This window comes from Psammomys obesus, unplaced genomic scaffold (assembly GCF_907164565.1).
Source record: "Psammomys obesus unplaced genomic scaffold, mPsaObe1.curated_primary_1811, whole genome shotgun sequence".
NCBI classification, from domain to species: domain Eukaryota; kingdom Metazoa; phylum Chordata; class Mammalia; order Rodentia; family Muridae; genus Psammomys; species Psammomys obesus.
Window position 1 is genome coordinate 9,097,974 of NW_026596134.1, and position 19,005 is coordinate 9,116,978.

Sequence of the window (19,005 nt, forward strand, 5' to 3'; positions counted from 1 at the left end):
TGTGTGTGTGTGTGTGTGTGTGTGTGTGTGTGTGTGTGTGTGTGTGTTTTGGATCTCCTGGAGCTGGAGTTCCAAGTGGTTGTAGATGCTATGAACTAGATCCTTGAAAGAACAAACATGCTCTTAGCTCATGAGCCATCTCTCCAGTCCCTGCTCCCACATATATTTGTAATCACCATGCTTACTTACAGGAAATAATTTGCATTCCAAATTTTTAAATTTGCTGTTTCCACAATCACAACGAAAATTTCTATTAAGAAAAGAAGAATATATATTTAAGTTTTCTTTTAAAATTAATTACTCTTTCAATACCAATCATCACTTCCCTTTTTGACTCATTTCTAAAATCTAAATCTAGCCTTTTTGATGTTTGTATCTTATTTGGAATTTTACAACAACCAACAACAACAACAACAACAAAAAAACACTTTATAATTCAGGACATCACTACACATAAAAAACAAATAACTTTATCACTCTCACACACAAATGAAATAAAAAAAGGAAAAATGAGTAGTTTGATCTAGTACTCATAATTAAAATTTTAAAAGGCCTATGAAAAAACCATTCCCGCTCATATTAAATTTTACCAACACACAATTACTCTGAATGAAAAGCAAGATTAAGAAGGCACTGTGATTGCAAAAGAATCTAAACTTTTAGAAGACACTCAGCAAAAACTTTACCTTTTTGTGTATAGTTCAAATAGTTTATGACTTCCATGGCATTCATAGCTGCAAGCCAAACAAATTCCTGCCGGTTCTTCTCCCTCTGGTGTGCAGGTACTACAAGCATACAGTGCTTGTCTCTTCACTGAGCCCTAAAGACCAGCCCAAAACAGAAAAGAAAAAAAATAAAATAAAAAGTTATGCCACAAAGGATCAAAACACTATTACAAACTCCAGCCCTATACTGGTGCTTGTTTTTATGTAATTTTTTTCTTATAGCAATAAGTAAGTTTAAAATCTGTGGATAAACTTACTGATCTGTTTAATCATTAACACATGAAAATAAAAGTGAGTTTACATGGGTTTAAGAGAGTAGCATCACTTTTTTGGGGGGATAGGGGACCGCTCAAGACAAGTCCTGGCTGTCCTGGAACTCCCTCTGTAGGCCAGGCTGGCCTCAAACTCAACAGATCTGCCTGCCCCTGCCTCCCAAGTACTAGGTAATGCATGAGCCACCACCACACAGCTCACTTTTTTTTTTTTTTAAAAGAAAATGCTTATAATTCAACCCAAGAAGAAAAATTAATGCATAAAAACAATGATTTTAATTTGGGGTGATATATGGGGAAACATCTAGAAGAAGAGTGTAATGACGCCCACGACTTACTGTCAAATAACAAAGAGTAAGAAAGGAAAGAATATTGAATAGACAAATGATTAAAAGCAATATATTCACAAGGGATACAGATATTCATAAGACTGTTCTTTCACGTTATCTGTAGATTTAAAATATTCAAGAATTAAAAGGTGAAAAAAAAAAAAAAAAACAGCCAAAACTTAGAAATATGGGTAAGGGGGCATATGTCTCCCCAGAAAGGGCATTATAAGCACACAACATGCCTGGCTTTAATGTGGTTTGTGGGGAATGGCACAAAAATTTCTACTTTACTTCAATACAGAATCTGTGGAGCCAGTCACGTAGCTCTGTGGGTAAAGGCTCTGGATGTGTAAGCCTGGAAATCTGCATTCCATCTCCAGAACCACATAAAGGTGGAGACAACTGATTCCACAAAGTTGTTCTCCGGTGTCAGCCTGCACTCATTCTGTGGTATGTGCATTCGCTCGCGCGCACGCGCGCGCACACACACACACACACTTTTTTACAAAGACTGAATCAACTTGAGGTTAGAGAGATGGCTCAGAGGTTAAGAGCACATACTGCTCTCACAAAGAACTAGCATTAATTTCCTAGGACACATGTTAAGCAGCTCACAGCCCTTAACTCCAGCTTAGGGGAATCAGACTCCTGCGGTCTCAGGGCACCTGTGCTCACACACACATACCCACACAAACAAACAATTAAAAACTAAATCTAAAACAAAACAAAACAAAAAACAAAACACCTGCCAGGCAGCGGTGGTGCTTGCTGCTAATCCCAGGAGGCAAAGGCAGGCACATCTCTGAGTTCAAGGCCAGCCTGGTCTATAGAGTGAGTTCTAGGACAGCCAGGACTACACAGAGAAACCCTATCTTGAAAAACTAAAAGAAAAAAACAATAATAAACACTAAATGTCTAGAGATATGACTTTAAAAAACAAAAACCTAAGCCTTTAGTCCTAGCACTTGGGAGAGATGTGGATCTTTGTGAGTTCAAGGCCAGCCTGGCCTACATAGCGAGTTTTGAGCCAGTTAGAACTACTCAATGTGTCTTTGTCTCAAAAAACAAAAACACAAAACAAAACCCACAAAAAAAATCAAAATGTTAAGCCAAGCATGGTGATGCACACTTGTAATACCAGCAGTACTTGGGAAGTGAGGGCAGGAGAATCAAAACTTCAAGTAGATCTGGTCTACATAAGACCCTATCTCCAACAACAAAAATGTTTAGTTAACATTTTATGAAGATAAATATAGTAATTAACAGCTGACATACAGACTTAGGACCTTTCTTTTTCCAAGGGAGGGGAGGGGGCTTAGTGGTCATTCTATGAAAAACGGAGAAAAAAAATGACTGGTCCTGGGTTGCAGTTCCAGATGAGTGGAAAAAAGCAAAGGACGTCACTGTTCCTTGATATGATGGAGAATGTTTATTATAGATAAAAGGAAGAGCATAGCTAGAGGACATCTGGAAGAGTCCAGAGTAGACGGGACCGGCGCTGGAGCCCTGTGAGGGGAGGCAGAAGAGAAGGGAGAAAAAGGGGGGGGGGGGGAACAGGCAGGTACAGCAGCCAGAAGGCCCAAAAGAGAGCTGGGTAACCAAAATGTTTGGATTATTTAGGGAAGAGCAACTGGGGGAAGGCTAGCCCAGGCCCTGGGCCGCAGAAGTTTAGGGTAGGGAAAATGGAGCAAGGAGAGCCCAGGCAGGTACTGAAGGACGTGGGGAGAACCTGGTGGCCAGCCAGCTTTGGTATGTTAAATAAGGCACGCAACCCTTTGTCCTGGGTTGGAAACCTAACAATGATCCTTTAATTTAAATGCCAATGACCATTCTTTGACTGTTTCTGGGATGTAAGATTTATTCAACAATTTCGCAGTGCAAACCCAACTGGGTCAACAGAAACAATTTCGACTTCGGTTCACACCACACCACATCAAGCCTCTTCCCCAGTCTTCCACTCCACCCACAGGCATAGTTGCCTGTTTCCTTCCACCAATTCTCGTTCTTTTTAGTTTCCTTCCTACCCACCCTTCTTCACTTTAGTACTTAGACGGACGGTAGGCGTCACTAATCACATCTCGGCCTCTCAAGCTCTTGTTCACATGGTCGCACAAACACCAAACGGATCCTTTTCTCCTCTCTTGACTTTCCAGGGCCACCTGATATTCTAATTCCAACCTACTCCCGAGGGAGAGGGGGCGTCACCCAGCACATAAACAAGGAACTCCGTTTAACCGGAAAAAAGCACCAGCTAGCAGTTAAACTAGACTGCAGAAATGTCTAGAAGGCCACCCTCACCGGAAGATTTTCAAACCCGGCCCAGGTACCCTTTACTTTTCCCTCACGGTGCCTAATTAACATTCTTTAGGGTGGGAGAAGTGGGAGCAAAGAATATCTGGGTTTGAGTGGTCACGAGGTTAATCTCGTGGAAAGCAGGCCACCAAGAGGCGACAACTGGAGGGTAGAGCTGCCGCTCCACGACCGGAGCCTGTAAGAGTCCCGCCGTGGGGCGGAGGGAGAGCCCTGCCGGCGACAAGCTGAAGACGAAAGGGCAGCCGGGCCGAGGCTGCCCAGAGTTGCAGGCCCGCCGCGGAGCGTCGGGCGGACCCGGCCGCGGCCGGCGGGAAGCTGGCAGGGCGGCGAGAGCAGCCGGGCCGTGCGCACCTGCGAGTAAGAGCACTTCTCCGAGTCGCTGCCGCCCAAGACGGCGCAAGCCTCATTCTCCAGCTCCTCGTCCTCCTCCAGCACGTCCACCAGCGACACCACGGGCTCCAGCTCTGCCTGGCAACCGGCGGGGCTCTCGGCTCCGGCCATCTTCAACTGTCACCGAGCTCCGCTGCGCAGCCCAGGCGGACGCGGGAAAAGTGGCCGCCAGGGGCGTCGTGAGAAGGCGGGGCCTGAGCGCCACGCAGCCAATCCCGGAGAAGGAGACGGCCGAAAATGGGCGGGGCGGTTCCCGGGGATCGGAAGTCATTCCTTTTGCTCTCTCCCGCCCGCCCCGGCCGCGGGCTGGCTTCCGCTTCCGGGTGGCGATTGTCTGTGGCGCGCTGTTGAAGCTGAGCGGTCTCCATGGAGCTTTCCGGGGAGTACGTCGGTGGCGACGGGGAGCCGCGGCGGCTGCAGGTGTCCTGTGAGGCGTCGGGCGACGCGGACCCTCTCCGGAGCCTGTCGGCGGGCGTGGCCCGGATGAAGGAGCTGGTAGCCGAGCTCTTCGGGTCCCTAGCGGAGGGAGACGCGCAGGGCGTGCCGGCAGATCCCGACGACGCTTCGGACGGTGAGCGCCGGGGCGGGGCGCCGGGGGACTCCGGCGGGGGCGGGCCGTGTGAAGGGCATCTTGAGGAGGCGAGCCTGGGGGAGGAGGAATCGCAGCTAAAAGTCATGAGCCCTCTCTGCCCTCTTTGTCTGATCACCCCCGTCTTCGCGACTTTTCATTTATATCGCTGAGAAAAGCGTGGCGAGCGTTGGCCTAGGGACTGGACAACCAACCAGGTCAGCTCGCCTCCTGTGCTCTTGTGGGACGCCAAGGACTGAGATAGGCAGACATGCTCGTGAAAGAGTGGAAACTGTGGCGGTCTATAACCTTTGCTGGCTGACAGGAAGACCGAAAGGGGAGGGAGATTGGAGCTGGGTGTTGAAAGACGGAAAGGAGTTTGATCAGGTGTGAAATTAGAAAAACATGTTTGGCAAAATGGGAACAGCTTCAGACGATAGAGACAGACTTTGTTGTAGGGAGTCCTAACCCTCAGAGGCTCCTTTCTCGTTTCTCAGTTTTCTGGGTAAAGTAAATGTTGTGGGTGGGGGTTGTATTTTTAAATTAATTGATAATCTCATACATATGTTACATAATTATATTTTAATTTTGCTATCTACATATATGTAATGCACAGTGGTCATTTTCTCCTTCCCTCCCCCGCTGAACCCCTTCATAACAGGGCCCCACCTTCTTTCCTTTTGTTGTCACTCACTGAGTTTATTTAAGGTCGCCTGTATGCGCGTGGGTGGGTGATTATTTACTGGAACGAGGGCAGTTCAGCAGTGAGTACACCACTGAAGAAAATGAACCATATTCCCAGAAACTATTAACTGCCAAAAGCTCCTCCGGGAAGGGTGGGACCTCATGAGCCCCTCCCCCTTCCATGATCGAATTTTGAGGTTGCTGTCTGGTGCGGGTAACCACAGCTATTGCCAGAGTGTAAGGGCGATGTCACGTCCAAAAGCACCACAGTCCTTCCTCTGGCCCTTACTTTCTTTCACCCCCTCTACTGTTGTAGAAATTAACTGTCAGTTTGGTTTTTGTTTTGTTTTTTATAAGATGAATGTTAGCCAGCACCTGTATGCAGTGTCTTAAGAGGCCAGAAGAGGGCATCGAATCCCCTGGAACCAAAGTTACAGATAGTTGAGTGCCATGCAGGGAAAGCGTAGGCAGTTCGCTTAAGCAACTAAGCCCTCACTCCAGCTCCCCCTCTGTTAATAGGAAAAAAATTATTTTGTAGACATTGTCACCGTGTAACTGTTAAACCCTCCTGTCTTTGTATTTGCAGAGGTCTGCCTGCCTCTGCCTCAGCAGTGTGGGGATTAAAGAAATGTGCCACCACACTCGTCCTTTATTAGATTTTTTTTTTTATTTTGAACACCAAAATAGATATTTTATTGTCCTGAGCTAAGGGGTCAGTTCTTCTGCAGAGGGGGTTAAACTGTACTTCCCTGTTCTTTATAATATAGGTATTGGCTGTCATTAAAAAGAACAATTAAAAGTATTAGCTAGGTGTACTAGTCAGGGTTCTCTAAAGCAGAACTGATAGAATAAGCATATATATTTCCATGCAGTATATACACATAGAGATATGTATTAGAGTGCTTACAGCCTGGGGTCCGAGTAATCCAACAGAAAGGCCAGGGAACTGGTATTCAGTCTGTAAGAGTGGATGTCTCTTCAGTCCCAATATGGTGCTGGAGTCCCAGGAAGTCTTACAGAGCTGCCAGTTTTCGATTCTATGCTGGCATCCTTAAAAAAAAATAGGTTCTCACACCAGCAAAGGGGACCATCTCAGGCATCTCAGGAACAGGATAGGTGAACTTGCTAGTCAGAGTGAGAGCAAGCAGGCAAAAAGCAAAAGCTTCCTTCCCTTTCTTTTCACATGGGCTACATAAGTTGACAACCAAGGTTAGCCATCACACTAAGATATGAAGACATCAGAGGCCATTGGTGGTGGAAATGTGAAATGGTGTGTCTACTTCAGAGTTCCTCAAAAACATAACCATACCACCCCTCAGTTACACACTGGTTCTCCAGAGTTAACTGGGCATGTCTATACCAAAGCTCAATACATTGATTGTAGCAGCACTGTTTGTTAATAGCTGTAAAATGGAAATATAGAAATGCCCATGACCTGAGCAGAACTTACGTATTCTTTTAATTGTTTATTAATAGTCATTGTATAGAATGAAGTATTGGAGATTGTTCAGTAGATAAAGCTAGCGGTACAAACTTGAGGACTTGGGTTTGACTCCTGAGCATCCATGTAACACCATGTCCTTGTAATCCTAGTGCCCCTGCAGTGAGTTGGGAGTCAGAGCCAGAAAGCTTGATGTATGCAGAGACCCTTCCTTAAAGTAGAAGGGAAAGACTGTAGAGAGTTTGTGTGCGCTATGACATGTACATACACATCATACATACACAAAGGAATGAAGTGTGGATACGTGTTACAATAATGAATTTTAAGACAACTCAGGCACAAATGGCTGTACACTCTGTTTCTATTTTTATGAGGCATCCAAAATAAACAAATCCATAGAGCTTGAAAGTAAAATAGGAATTGTAAGAGTGAAAGGAACAAAGAATGGCTGTTTGTGGTTATGGAGTGTCTTTTGGAAGTAATTAGCATATTTCAGAATTAGTGGTGATGGTTAGATAAGCAAGTGAATATTCTGAAAACTACCAACTGAAGTCAGGTCACTGTCTCTGAATAGGAGTGAATTTTAATGGAGAATGAGTTAATCTCCAAAAGTAAGTGATAGAAAAATTTTTAATTCTAAAATTCCTGAAGGTGGTGGTGCTTTTGAGAAGGTGTCTTAGAGTTTTATTGCTGTGAAGAGACAGTATGACCACTGCAACTCTTATAAAGGAAAACATTTAATTGGGGCTGGCTTACAGTTCAGAGATTTTAGTCGATTATCATTCATGGTGGGAAGCATAGCAGTGTGCACTCAGATATGGTACTGGAGGAGTGGAGAGTTCTGTATCTTGAACCATAGGCAGCAGGAGACTGTCCTACTGGGCATGGCTTGAGTATATATAAGACCCCACAGCCTGCCTCCACAGTGACACACTTCCTCCAACAAGGCCACACCTCCTAATAGTGCCATTCCCTGCGGGCCAAGCATTCAAACATGAGTCTAAGGGGGTCATACCTATTCAAACCACCACACAGGACCTCTGTATGTAGCCCTGGCTATACTGGAACTCACTATTGTATACAGGCTGGCCTCGAACTCAGAGATCCGCCTCCCAAGTGCTGTGATTAAACATGTACACTTACTTTGTTTTTGAGACATGGTCTCGGTATGTGGCCCCGTCTCCCCTGGAATTTATGATGTAGGTAAGGCTGGCCTTTAACTTACAGAGATCTGCATGTCTCTTACTCATGAGTGCTGAGATTAAAGGTTATCACACCTAAAAACTTTCCGAAGTTTTTAAAAATTCATCTATTTTATGTGTATGTGGGTAGCATGTTACATGTGTAGAATTGGTTCTCCACCTTACATGGGTTCCAGGGATTAAACTAGGATCACCAAACTTGTACTGCATTTACTTGTACCCCCTGAGCCATCCTACTGGCGCCTGAGGTTTATAAAATGTAAGATATGCATGGTTTTTTAGTCCCCAAAGAGAAATGGTCTCATATCAATCACTTTACCTATCTATATTTTTCATCCACTAAACATAACCTCATACAACAAACATTTATTTTAAAAGGTGATGATGAAGATGATGCAGAAGATGAAAATAACATTGGTAACAGAACTAACTCAGATGGACCATCTGCAAAGCGACCAAAACCAACATCTTAGCAATAGTTTTTATGAAATTAAGACTGCTACTAAGTTGAGTAAGATGTTGTAATCCCAGCTACTTTGGAGGATGAGGCAGGAGGATCGAAAGTTGGAAGCTAGCTTGTGCTACATCAAGACCTTGCTCAAAAAAAAAAGGCCGCGGGATATTGCTGTTTTATCATGTGCTAGCACTTGTGGAAGACCTGTGCTCCAGTTGGGGAACTCTAGTTTCTTTCACTGGAACTTGTTACAGAGAAAACTTCCTTGTTTCTAACAGACAAAAGTACAAGAAATGTTTGGAAATGAAGTCCTGTTTTCTTATCCTAAATTAAAATGGAACCATTCAGAGTGGATAAAATCTAAATTGACAAATGAAATTTTTTTTCACAAATGCATTTTTAATGTTTTTCTTTTTAAAAATGACCATTGAATCAAATGGTGTTTGTCTCCATCTTTTAGTGTTTATAAAAAGTGTTTATCGTGGTTCTTAGGCAATATTTGAAAGAATTGGTAAGAACAATATGGTTTTGTATATGTATACATCTGTACAAGTATAGATATGAGACCCGAGTCAATAAAACATGTTGCTTAAAACTTAGATATTTCCTGTACCCATATTTTTATTTTAGTCAAAAGGGAGCTGTTAAATGGTTTAAAAATATAAATTCTGTGTGTTCTTTTCTGTTATAGCTCAGCAGAAACTAAGTTGGATTTTTTTAATTTACATTGCATATTTCAAGATTTTGACAGCTGAAATGCAAAATGTACCTAATGAAATTAGAATCATTCTTTTAATTATAATATATGTTTTCTATTTTGAGACTGGGTCTTGCTATGTATGTGGCCTAGATTGGCCTGGAATTCACTACATAGCCTACCTGTCTTTGAACTTGGAATATTTTACTTCTTAATGTTGGGGATCACAGGTGTACACAGCCATGTGTGGCTTTTTGTTGTTTTGAGACAAGGTCTTGCCTTGTGATGAAGTTGACCTTGAACTCCCTGAACGTAGCCCTACCTATCCTCAAACCTGTGATCGCTGTGCTCTCCACCTCTTGGGTGCTAGGATTCCAGATCTATCCGGGGCTTCATAGATGTAACAAATTAGATATAACAAATCATAATGAGTTAGTTATTATTTGGTCTTCGCTGTAGTTTACAAATACAGCTTTTGAGGCTAGGGGCATATACCTTGGTAGGATGCTTGGCTAGCATGCACAAGTCTTGGGTTTGCATCAGTATCTCATAACGAAAGTGAAAATAGTCCCTAGGCCTGGGAATGGGTTCTTTGGTAGAACATTGGCTCTTGGAGCGGGGAGGGTTGTTTTGTTTTCAAGACAGAGCTTCTTTGTGTGTAGCCCTGGCTGTCCTGGAACTTGCTCTATAGACCATACTGGCCTCAAACTAACAGAGGTCAGGTCTGCCTCCCAAGAGCTGGGATTAGAGACATGCACCACCACCCCTCCTTTCCTCTTAATGCTCTCTTTTGTTTGAATTCTGAGCCACAGTCTGAGCTACTCTTAAACTTCCAGGGGCCACCTCTCAAGGTAGCAGGGAACTGAACCCTGAACTTTCTGATTCAAAGTCAGGAGCTATCCAAGCCTCTGCCTGCCCTTTTTTTTTTTTTAAACAGGCTCTCACTATATAGCCCAGCTGGCTGGACCTGTTTCTTTGTTCCTTAGACCAGGCTGACCTCAAACTCATGAAGAGCTGCCTGCCTTTGCACAGCTGCAAATTGTATATTCTAATACCTGAAATGACAGATGATATTACCAAGGACACTCAGCTTAAGCACCTTACATTTTTTTAATGTTTTGCTTGGAGTGTCAGCATTCCACCAAGCACTCTTAGGTAATTCAAACAATTTCAAATAGGAAAAATTACCAGTGGCCACACAGTTTTGTTTAACGATGTTTCTAATATTCAGTTGTTAAATTATAATCCTAGATTTCCATAATCCTGAAAGAAAAATACCTGTATATAACTTAAAATAGTATATTTTAAATAGTTTAAGAGGGAGCTGAAAAGATGGTTCAGCACTTAAGAGTACTGGCTGCTCTTGGGTTCAACATCCCCATAGCCCACAACCTTCTGTAACTCCATCCCAAGAGACCTGACTCACTTATACTGGTGCACAGTAAGCATGCAGGGTAAAATAAATAAATAAAAATAGTTTAAGTTATAGTTCAACTTGCTGCTAAAATTTTTGTATTTCCCTTTTTGTGTGAATGTATTAAAGACATTTCAGTATAGTTCTTGTACTTGTAATGTTTTGAGGTTCTGGGCTGTAGGTTTGATGAATCTTTTTGGTTTTAATGCTTATTCTAATAGTCTTATAGACATTAGCCAGAGGCAAGCAGAACAATGCTACCTTTTGAAACAGCTCCAACTTTTTATTTTTATATAGAAAAGTCCACCCTCACATTTCTACCTAAAAATAAGCCTATCATGAGCCTTAGGATGAATAATCTAAAAGGTGAAACAAGGACTTCTTGCTAGAGAGGAACTTTTTCATTTTTTTCTAAACAGGGTTTTTCTGTGTAGCCTTGTAGCCTTGGCTGTCCTGGACTAGCTTTGTAGACCATGCTGGCCTCGAACTCACAGAGATCCGCCTGCCTCTGTCTCCCTGAGTGCTGGGATTACAGGCATATGTCACTGAACCTGGCTAAGAGAGTGCCTAAACAGTATTTTATTATTTTAATAATATAACTATAGGGCCTAGAGCCACGTTTTTGTAATAGGTTATAGTTGCTTGGCTGTGGTATTAGGACAGTTAAAAGACCAGTGAAAAAGAACATAGCATGGATAAAAACATAGGAGCAGACATGGTGATACACACCTACAATCTCACCTCATTCTTTTCCTTCCAGATAGGTTCTCTGTATGTAGCCCTGGCTGACCTGGAACTCTGTGTAGATCAGGCTGGCCTGAACTCTTAAAGATCTTCGTGCCCCCGTCTCCCCTAGCCTCCAGTGTTAAAGGTGTGCGCTGCTATGCATGCTGCTGCTTTCATCCTTAGGTTTCAATTTAAACATCTTCTCCAGGGTCTATTTAATTTTTTTCTTGAGAAAGCCTGTACCTCTTCTCCCTCTTACAACTTCCATACAGGTTAGGAAAACTAGGCCAAGTATGGCATATAGGATACCATCAAATGAAGGGTAGCAATCTTCCACTGATACATATGACTAGGCTTAACCTTGAAAACAATTGCTTTAAACCAGTGTGTTATCTTTAAGTATAAGAATGTCATAAAAATTCCAGCACTCAGGGAGGTGGAAACAGACAGATTGCTATGAGTTAGAGGCCAGCCTAGTCTACCTGTTCTACAAAGCAAGTATAGGACAGCCAAGGCTATACAGAGAAACCCAGGCTCAATTAAAAAAAGAAAAAAGCCAGGCTTGGTAGCATATGCCTTTAATCCCTATACTCAGGAAGGCAGAAGATCACTATGAGTTTAGAGGACAGCCAAAGCTACAGAGAAAAAAACCCTGTCTCAAAACAAAACAAAATGTCATAAAAGCACTAACTATTTTAGTTCTCTGGTGACCTTTGGGATCACAATTGCTCTATTTAAAGTTGAGGTCCATGAATTCTAGAAGTAAGTTTCTGTTTAATCTTAAAAGCTAACAGGTCACATTGGGATGTCAGCAAGCCACTGGAGTATGGTTTTAAATAGAGATTTACTCTGGACAAAAGTCTGGTGGAGATGACAGATGTTTATGAGTGCTTTTTTGGAACAGCAGTGACTGCAATTGCATCATGTAGTTCTAAGAGCCTATTAGGTGGCTTAGGAAACTAGAAATTTCATGATAAAACAAATTAATTGAGCGCTCTAGCTGACCACTTAATAAAAAAACCTTGTATATCTTCTCAGCACCAATAAGAAAAATCCCCAGACAACCGATGTAACAAAAACACATTGAGTTTAAATCTTGGCCTTGAAGAAAACATCACAAATCCTGAGACCTGAAAGAGTTGGATTAAACTGGAATACATGATAGATTAGGCCACAGACTTAATAGTAAATATCAGCTTTTTGGCTTTGTTCTTTAGAGTGAACTGGATTAGTTTTTACAGTATAGAAGGAGAAATATGTGTTCATAAAGCGGGAACCTGTGTATTAGTCACTGTTGTAAGCAGGGCCCATCACAATACATGATAAAAATGCAAGATTTTGAGGAACTGTACATGTGATCATGTGAGGACAGGTAAGTTCTGTGGGAAAAAGTAACACTGGGAAGAATGCTTGCTTTCAGGAGGTAGAGTCTAAGGTGACATTTGAGCCACAGTTTGAAGAAAATACAGATAAAGCGCAGAGGCCCTGAGTCAAAAATTCCTGAGATATTCCAAGACCAGTGGAGCTAGTGTCTGTAATCCCAGCACTCTGGAGACAGAGGCAGGAGGGGCCTAAGTTTAAGGCCAGCCTGAGTTGCAGTGTGAGACTTTCAGAAAAAGGAAAAAAGAAAAGATTATTAGTGTGGCTGCAGAATTGAGCAGAAAGAGCGTTAGAGAATGACACGTATGGGTTGCTTATCTAGGACTTTTCTTTGTGTGGCCCTGGCTGTCTCAGAACTCTGTAGACCAGGCTGGCCTAACTGGCCTAACTCTGAGATCTGCCTGCCTCTGCCTCCTGAGTGCTAGGAGTAAAAGGTGTGTCACCACCATACCCTACCCAAGGTGAGCCCTGGAATTTGACTTGTAGATAGAGTTATCCTTGAACTCTGATCCTCTTGCCTCTTCTGAAATGCTGGGATTGCAAGCATGAGGCACAATTGATCCTAGACTTGAAACAGGTTTTGATGAGTTGACATTGACAGCTTGGTTTTAAACGGGTTAAATTTCATGAGCCTGCCAGTGAATATAAGAAGTCTGAGCAGGCAGTGAGTGAAGTGAAGCCAAGTCTAGTGATTGCATGCAAGTGGTCCCAGCTTCTTGAGAGGTTGAGGCAAGAGGATCAAGTTCAAGACCATCTAGGATAGCCTAGTGAGATTCCACTTCAGAAAACAAAAACAAGTAGGTAGTGGATAGTCTAGTGAAAATCTGGAGAAGGGTACTTAAAACTACAAGACTGAATGAGATGACAGAAAGCCGAAGAAGAGAGAACTGGGGCACATCAGCACAGAAGTGGAAGAGATCCCCAACAAGAAAAATCTTCAAGGAAGCAGCAAGCAGCTCCGAGGAAGAAGAAAACCAGGGAATTAACTAGAACTGGGCCACTGAATACATGAAGCTACTGGCCACATGTGGCTGTTCCTCTTGGTTCTGGGCTCCTGAATGAGTAGGCAAATATGGAACATCATCACTTCATATGATGCCGGCCCAAAAGCCTGTTGGAGAATGTATGTCAAGGATACAGTGTCAGAAACTCTTTAAAAAGTAACTCAAGAATCCAGACCTGGTCCTTGGGTTCAGTGTTACTCACCAGTGACTCTGTGGACTTGCTGACAAAACAGCAGTTTGGGCAGAAATGGGAGGCAAAAGTCCAAGAGAAGCACGTTCAGAACAACCCAGGAAAGATCTTATATCAGGAAATGTAGACAAAATTAGAAAGGGCTTGAGTGAACTTCTACAGAACATTTGCTGATGGTGCTCCAAAGATAAGCACAGCTCCAGCACTTGAATCTTCAGTAAATGCTGCATTAACATACCGGGGACCAGTTCTTGGAACCCTAGTGGGAGCATCTGATAAGTGTTTAAGACAAAATGATCTGTGGCCCACCTCCGTGGACCTTGACGTTATTTGTAAGTGAGTTGTTTGGTTTGTTTTTGTTTTTTCTTTTTCCACTACCTTACACCAAAAGGAATAATTAATTAACTGCATGGTGATTTCCAACCACAGTCCAAAGTTATCTGGACTTTTATATGTGGGAGGATTTGTAACATGTTGGTGCATACTTGATGAAAGAACAACTAATGAAGTCTCACAGTAGTTGCTTCTGCCAGGAATTTAGGGACTGAAGATACTGAGTCATTAACACTGGGTATTTAAGAACAGACTGGCGCTACCCCTGCCAGACAAACGAGCAGTGACTTACTTGAGCACTTGATCTCATGACTCCACCAAAGAAAAACTTAGAAAGATTTTTACTTGAAAATTAGTAAATGTGTAACAGTGAAGAAAGTGACAAACATTTCTGCAGTTACTCTATTTCTGTGCCAGCACTTTTTAAAAAATAAAGTATTTCAATGAAAAACTTTCAAGGGATTGTTTCAATTTCATGTATGATTACAAATAAAATGATAGCACTGTTAGTAAAGAGCTTGCAGAATTGCTTGTTTGCAAGAACCCACGTTTGTTTTTGTTTGGCAGGGCAGGCTATTTGGTCCAGTGGAAACTGGGATCCCTAGAACTCACTGGCTGGCCAGCCCAAACACTAATTTTTCTGTAAGATGGAGATGGGATTTGAAGCCAGATATCCTGGGGTCAAATTTTGGCTCTTCAGATTTCTGTTGTTTTGAGGCAGAGTTTCACTATGTAGCTCTGTCCTAGAACTTGCACTGTAGACTAGGCTCAGAGATTCACCTACCTCTGCCTCCCCAGTGCAGGATTACAGGGATGCCATATCCTGCCTATAGCTCTTTTAATTGACATGGCTTTTCTAGTTACTTGCCCTGTCCATGGACAGGTTATTAATTCCCACATGCTTCAGAGACTTGTAAAATGACACTCATGTTCATATATGCCTCGGGAATGGAGTGAAAAGTTGATATAGAATTCTTCTAAAACATTTCTGCAGTGTGAATACTAATAGCACTCAAGATGCAACTGATTTCACAAAAATAGATGTCAAGCTATTTCCCTGAAATACTGAATATATTATAGCAAAAGATTTGTTATTTCAGCAACTAAACTGAATTTTGGGGGTTTGGTTTGGTTTTGAGACAGGGTCTCTCTCTCTCTCTCCTTCCCTCTCTTCTCTTCCTGTCTGTTCTAGAACACTCTTGAGTAGACCAGGCTGACCTTGAACTCACTTCCACCTCCTAGGTGCTGGGATCAAAAGTGTAGGCCACCACTCAGAGTTCATGAAGTATGATGCTTTTGAGATAGTCTTTTAAGATTAAAGTTTGAAGCTGGGCATAGTGGCACACACCAGTGTTCCCAGCACTTTGGGAGGCGAAGCAGGAGGATCTCGGAGTTTGAAGCCAGCCTGGTCTACAAATTGAGCCCAAGACAGCCAGAGCTAAGAAACCCTGTCTTGAAAAACCAAAAAAATAAAAAAAAGATTAAAGTTTGAGCCAGGCATGCTATCACAGGCACACCTTTCCTTTAACACCCAAACTCAGGGAGGAGGTAGGTGGATCTGAGTTCAAGGCTAACCTGAGAGTTCCAGGACAGCCAGAAAATGTCAAAAAGAAAGAAAGAAAGTTTGCCAAGAAATCTTAGCCTCTCTGCTCAAATACAGCTTAAAGTGAGGTTCCTGAAAAACTTGGAGGACTAGGGTTGTAGCACAGTGATGAGAGTTGGCTAGCAGGTTCAAGGGCCGAGTTTGACTAGATGTACAAAATGAGGAAAACTTTCACTAGTACTCATTTTCTTTTTGGTGTGAGTCAGTAGCCAGTATATAGAGATAAACAGTTGCCATTTTTACAGAGCATGGGATGGTGTGCTGTTGCTGAGACACCACATCAGGTGAAAGTGCTGCTATCTCAGGGTTGTCGCAGCTTGAGTGCAGTGAGCCAAAAGGCCATGGTGTTAAAATAGTGTAAAATGTTTTAGCACACATCACTGTAAACCCTGATCTCACCCAGGAAAGGAACACTCTCCCTTTAGTGATCTGTGCTGGTACACCTGACGTGTGTTATTTCAACCATTTAATATGTTCGGTTCCTACATAATTTTTAAACACCTTGTAGGTCAGTGATTTAGGTAGCCATTACCAAAAAAAAAAAATCTGTGTATCTTAACTAGCCTTCTATGGCTGGTACTGTAAGTCAGTGGTAAAAGTACAAAAGGCATGGGTTGGTGGTGACACAAGCCTTTCATCCCAGCACTCGGAAGGCAGAGGCAGGCAGTTTGAAGCCAGCCCGGTCTACAGAGCAAGTGCCCAGAGAGCCAGAGCACACAGTTGAAATCCTGTCTTGAAAACAAAACAAAAAACCAAAAACAACACAAAAGGCTTGTGCCTAATCCCCAGCACTCTCCCCTACCCACCCCACTCCATCCAAAAAAAAAAAAAAAAAAAAAAAAAAGGTGATAGCCACCTCAGTGATTTTTATGCCAGTCCCTTATAAACTGATGGAACAAGCAGTCGTTCCAGCAGTATGAATTAGTGTCTTAGTCGGAAGAATTTTAGAGCAAGCAAAGCAATTGTATAAAATTTAAATTTTATCATCATGGTTAGACCTTTTTACACTTAACACAATGGAAATTATTCATTGTTTTCCCCAATGGAAAATGTTCTGAATCATACTATGTTGCACATAGAATAGAAATAAAAATTCAGGTACTTATTCAAGTTTCTAAAGAATGAATATAACAAGCCACTATTTTACTTCCGAAATCTGAAGTCATTAACATGATTCTGTAGGACTATATCTCAGGCTTTACCTAAAAAGCCATTATTCAGATGAAGTGGTCCTCTTGTCACATTTTAAAGTCTCTGTTCCACCACAGCTTCCTGAGGCCTGTAAAGAAGCTGCAGTCTTGTGGTCAGCCTCCATACAGTACTGGCCGTCGTGTAATAAGGGAAACGGCGACTGGCTTATGTGTCGATCAGTTGTAGTCTGCTGATCTGATTAGAAGCCTTGACAAATGCCTGGTGGCGATTACAGATAACTGCCAAGCATATGGGAATGATACAGTAGCCCACCGTTTTGGGATCCGCTCTTGTACAAGAATAAAGGAACAAAAACATCTGTAAATACGGTATCAAAAAAATAACTGTCCACAACCAAAAGGGCAGGGATAGTAAACGAGCTTTCAAGGAGTGTGTCCATGTGGTTCCTTCCCGAGGCTCCTCAGGGTGCTGCTGAATGTGTTCCAGAGCCAGCCTGTTGTAAGTCTCATTGATTTCAAAAACATAGTAAAATGCTGCTGCACTTGCTAGCAAATACAATCCCACTCCAATCCATCCCATCCGCTGACGGAAGTTCATCATTCTCCATGCTCTGTGCCTTCAATGTAAACACAGGAAAAACTACAGTTAGGGTCTAGTAATGTTGCCGTGGCAACTATTCCAAGTGCACTTTATTTAAATTCAAGAGTTCTGAAAAGCACGAGCATATTTAACAGCCATAAACAACTTACAGGTGGTTTTATATAACAGTTGTGAGCACGTAAAAATACTGGTTTCAGTATAGAGTGCTGCTGTTTATGTGAACCCCACAGAGTAAATGAATCATCACATCTTGCTTGAATAGACACAGTACACCTTCGTTTCTGAGAATGGAACATCTAGTTTCCCCACAGGACATTGCACTTGACAGTTGCAGTGCTTTCTGACTTAACACTGTTACTTCAGGCATGAACACTGGGTTCTACTCGTTCAACCCGTGTCGGAGACCCCAAGTTACGACGGTAACTCTTTCAAACACTTACAGTGGTCCCGAAAATCTTCCTGTTCCCCCAGCAAGCGTGCAAGAGTCACTCAGTTCTGAATAGTCAGGTGCCTTGGGCATTTCAGAACAAGCCACCTTAAGAGAAACCCTCTGGGTCGCGCAGCTCGGCGAAGATGAGCACCGTCGGCGGGAGCACGAGCTAGCAGTGATTAAGCTCAGCGTGACTACGCTGGTCACGCGGCAGCGGGCCCGGTAGCCCTCTGGAGCTCCAGCCGGGGGCAGCCACCTGGAGATGCTTAGCCACCGGGGCCTCAGGGCAGCCGGGCCCGCCCCCCACAGCACCCGCCGCCGAGCCCGGGCTGAGCAGCGGCGCCAGGCTTGGCCCGCAGAACCCCGAGCTCGGCTCCCAGCTGAGCGCTGGGCCAGCCTGACAGCCAAGCTGAGCAGCCCCGGGTCTCACCTTCCTGTCCTGAGTGGCCCGCCCGCTCGCAGTCCCGGATGCCGCCGCAGCTAGAACTTCCGTCTTGGGCCGGAAACGCTCCCTCCTCTCGTGACGTCAGGCAGTGTCCACCGCGCCGTCTCAGACAGCTGTCTGCGGCGGTTGCAGCTGTGGTCAGGCGAGGCGGCCTCACCGCTCCGTGTCCCGCACTCCCATGCTTAGTACGTGGCCCCCGGGTCTTCCCTGGAGCCCGCAAAGGTCAGGCACCCTCCCCTGGATTCGGACATGGGTCTATAGTAGCAAGTGGTTCGCAGGCACGTAACTTACATGGATGCTCTGTCTTCTCAGGCTCCTGGACCTCGGCGAGTTAGAGAAAAGCGCGCACATCACTGTGAGTGGCGGTAGCGGCGCCGGGAGCGAATTGAGACTTAAATAATCTGGGCACCATGACGCCGAGCCTCTTGGAAGACTGGTGCAGGGGGATGGATATGAACTCTCGGAAAGCACTCTTGGTTGCCGGCATCCCTCCGACCTGTGGAGCAGCAGGAGGCCCTGCAGGCTGGGCTGGCTCCCTTGGGGAAACACAGACTGTATGGGAGGATGGTCAGAAGGGATGAGAGCAAGAATGTAGCCTTCAAAGCGCTTACAGTAGAGACCAGCAATGCTCTGGTCCCCAAGGAGACACCTGG

General features: G+C 43.7%; 3 protein-coding genes across 4 annotated transcripts in view; 1 reads left to right on the top strand and 2 right to left on the bottom strand.

Moving 5' to 3' along the window:
* The window catches only part of Ubr7 (ubiquitin protein ligase E3 component n-recognin 7), an 18,518-nt gene extending 14,323 nt beyond the window's left edge, over positions 1 to 4,195 (bottom strand). The window contains exons 1-3 of the mRNA XM_055592824.1: positions 3,991 to 4,195; positions 687 to 820; positions 190 to 250 (exon numbers count right to left, since the gene is read on the bottom strand). Coding sequence (XP_055448799.1) covers positions 190 to 250; positions 687 to 820; positions 3,991 to 4,140 — 345 coding nt within the window. The 5' untranslated portion in view covers positions 4,141 to 4,195. The remainder of the gene's footprint in view (positions 1 to 189; positions 251 to 686; positions 821 to 3,990) is intronic.
* Positions 4,196 to 4,243: 48 nt separating this feature from the next.
* Gon7 (GON7 subunit of KEOPS complex) lies at positions 4,244 to 8,977 on the top strand. The gene is made up of 2 exons (XM_055592827.1): positions 4,244 to 4,600; positions 8,303 to 8,977. Exons 1-2 carry the CDS (start codon positions 4,396 to 4,398, stop codon positions 8,395 to 8,397), a joined length of 300 nt encoding a protein of 99 aa, XP_055448802.1. The 5' UTR covers positions 4,244 to 4,395; the 3' UTR covers positions 8,398 to 8,977.
* A 7,710-nt stretch (positions 8,978 to 16,687) lies between these two features.
* On the bottom strand, positions 16,688 to 18,398 carry Lyset (lysosomal enzyme trafficking factor). Of its 2 annotated transcripts, XM_055592825.1 has the most exons (3): positions 18,338 to 18,398; positions 17,918 to 18,076; positions 16,688 to 17,493 (listed from the first exon to the last, which is right to left on the bottom strand). In XM_055592825.1, exons 2-3 carry the CDS (start codon positions 17,995 to 17,997, stop codon positions 17,082 to 17,084), a joined length of 492 nt encoding a protein of 163 aa, XP_055448800.1. In that variant the 5' UTR covers positions 17,998 to 18,076; positions 18,338 to 18,398; the 3' UTR covers positions 16,688 to 17,081. The 2 variants fall into 2 exon arrangements, with proteins under 2 accessions (XP_055448800.1, XP_055448801.1); XM_055592826.1 differs by lacking the exon at positions 17,918 to 18,076 and having other exon boundaries at positions 18,338 to 18,394.
* Positions 18,399 to 19,005: the final 607 nt, after the last annotated feature.

Bases quoted from the DNA above. Each gene is read 5' to 3' on its own strand.
- Gon7 (XM_055592827.1), top strand. From the start codon at position 4,396: ATGGAGCTTTCCGGGGAGTACGTCGGTGGCGACGGGGAGCCGCGGCGG. The intron at 4,601-8,302 runs GTGAGCGCCGGG...TTATTTTAAAAG, and splicing joins TCCCGACGACGCTTCGGACG to GTGATGATGAAGATGATGCA.
- Lyset (XM_055592825.1), bottom strand. From the start codon at position 17,997: ATGCCCAAGGCACCTGACTATTCAGAACTGAGTGACTCTTGCACGCTT. The intron at 17,494-17,917 runs GTAAGTGTTTGA...TTTACATTGAAG, and splicing joins GGAAGATTTTCGGGACCACT to GCACAGAGCATGGAGAATGA.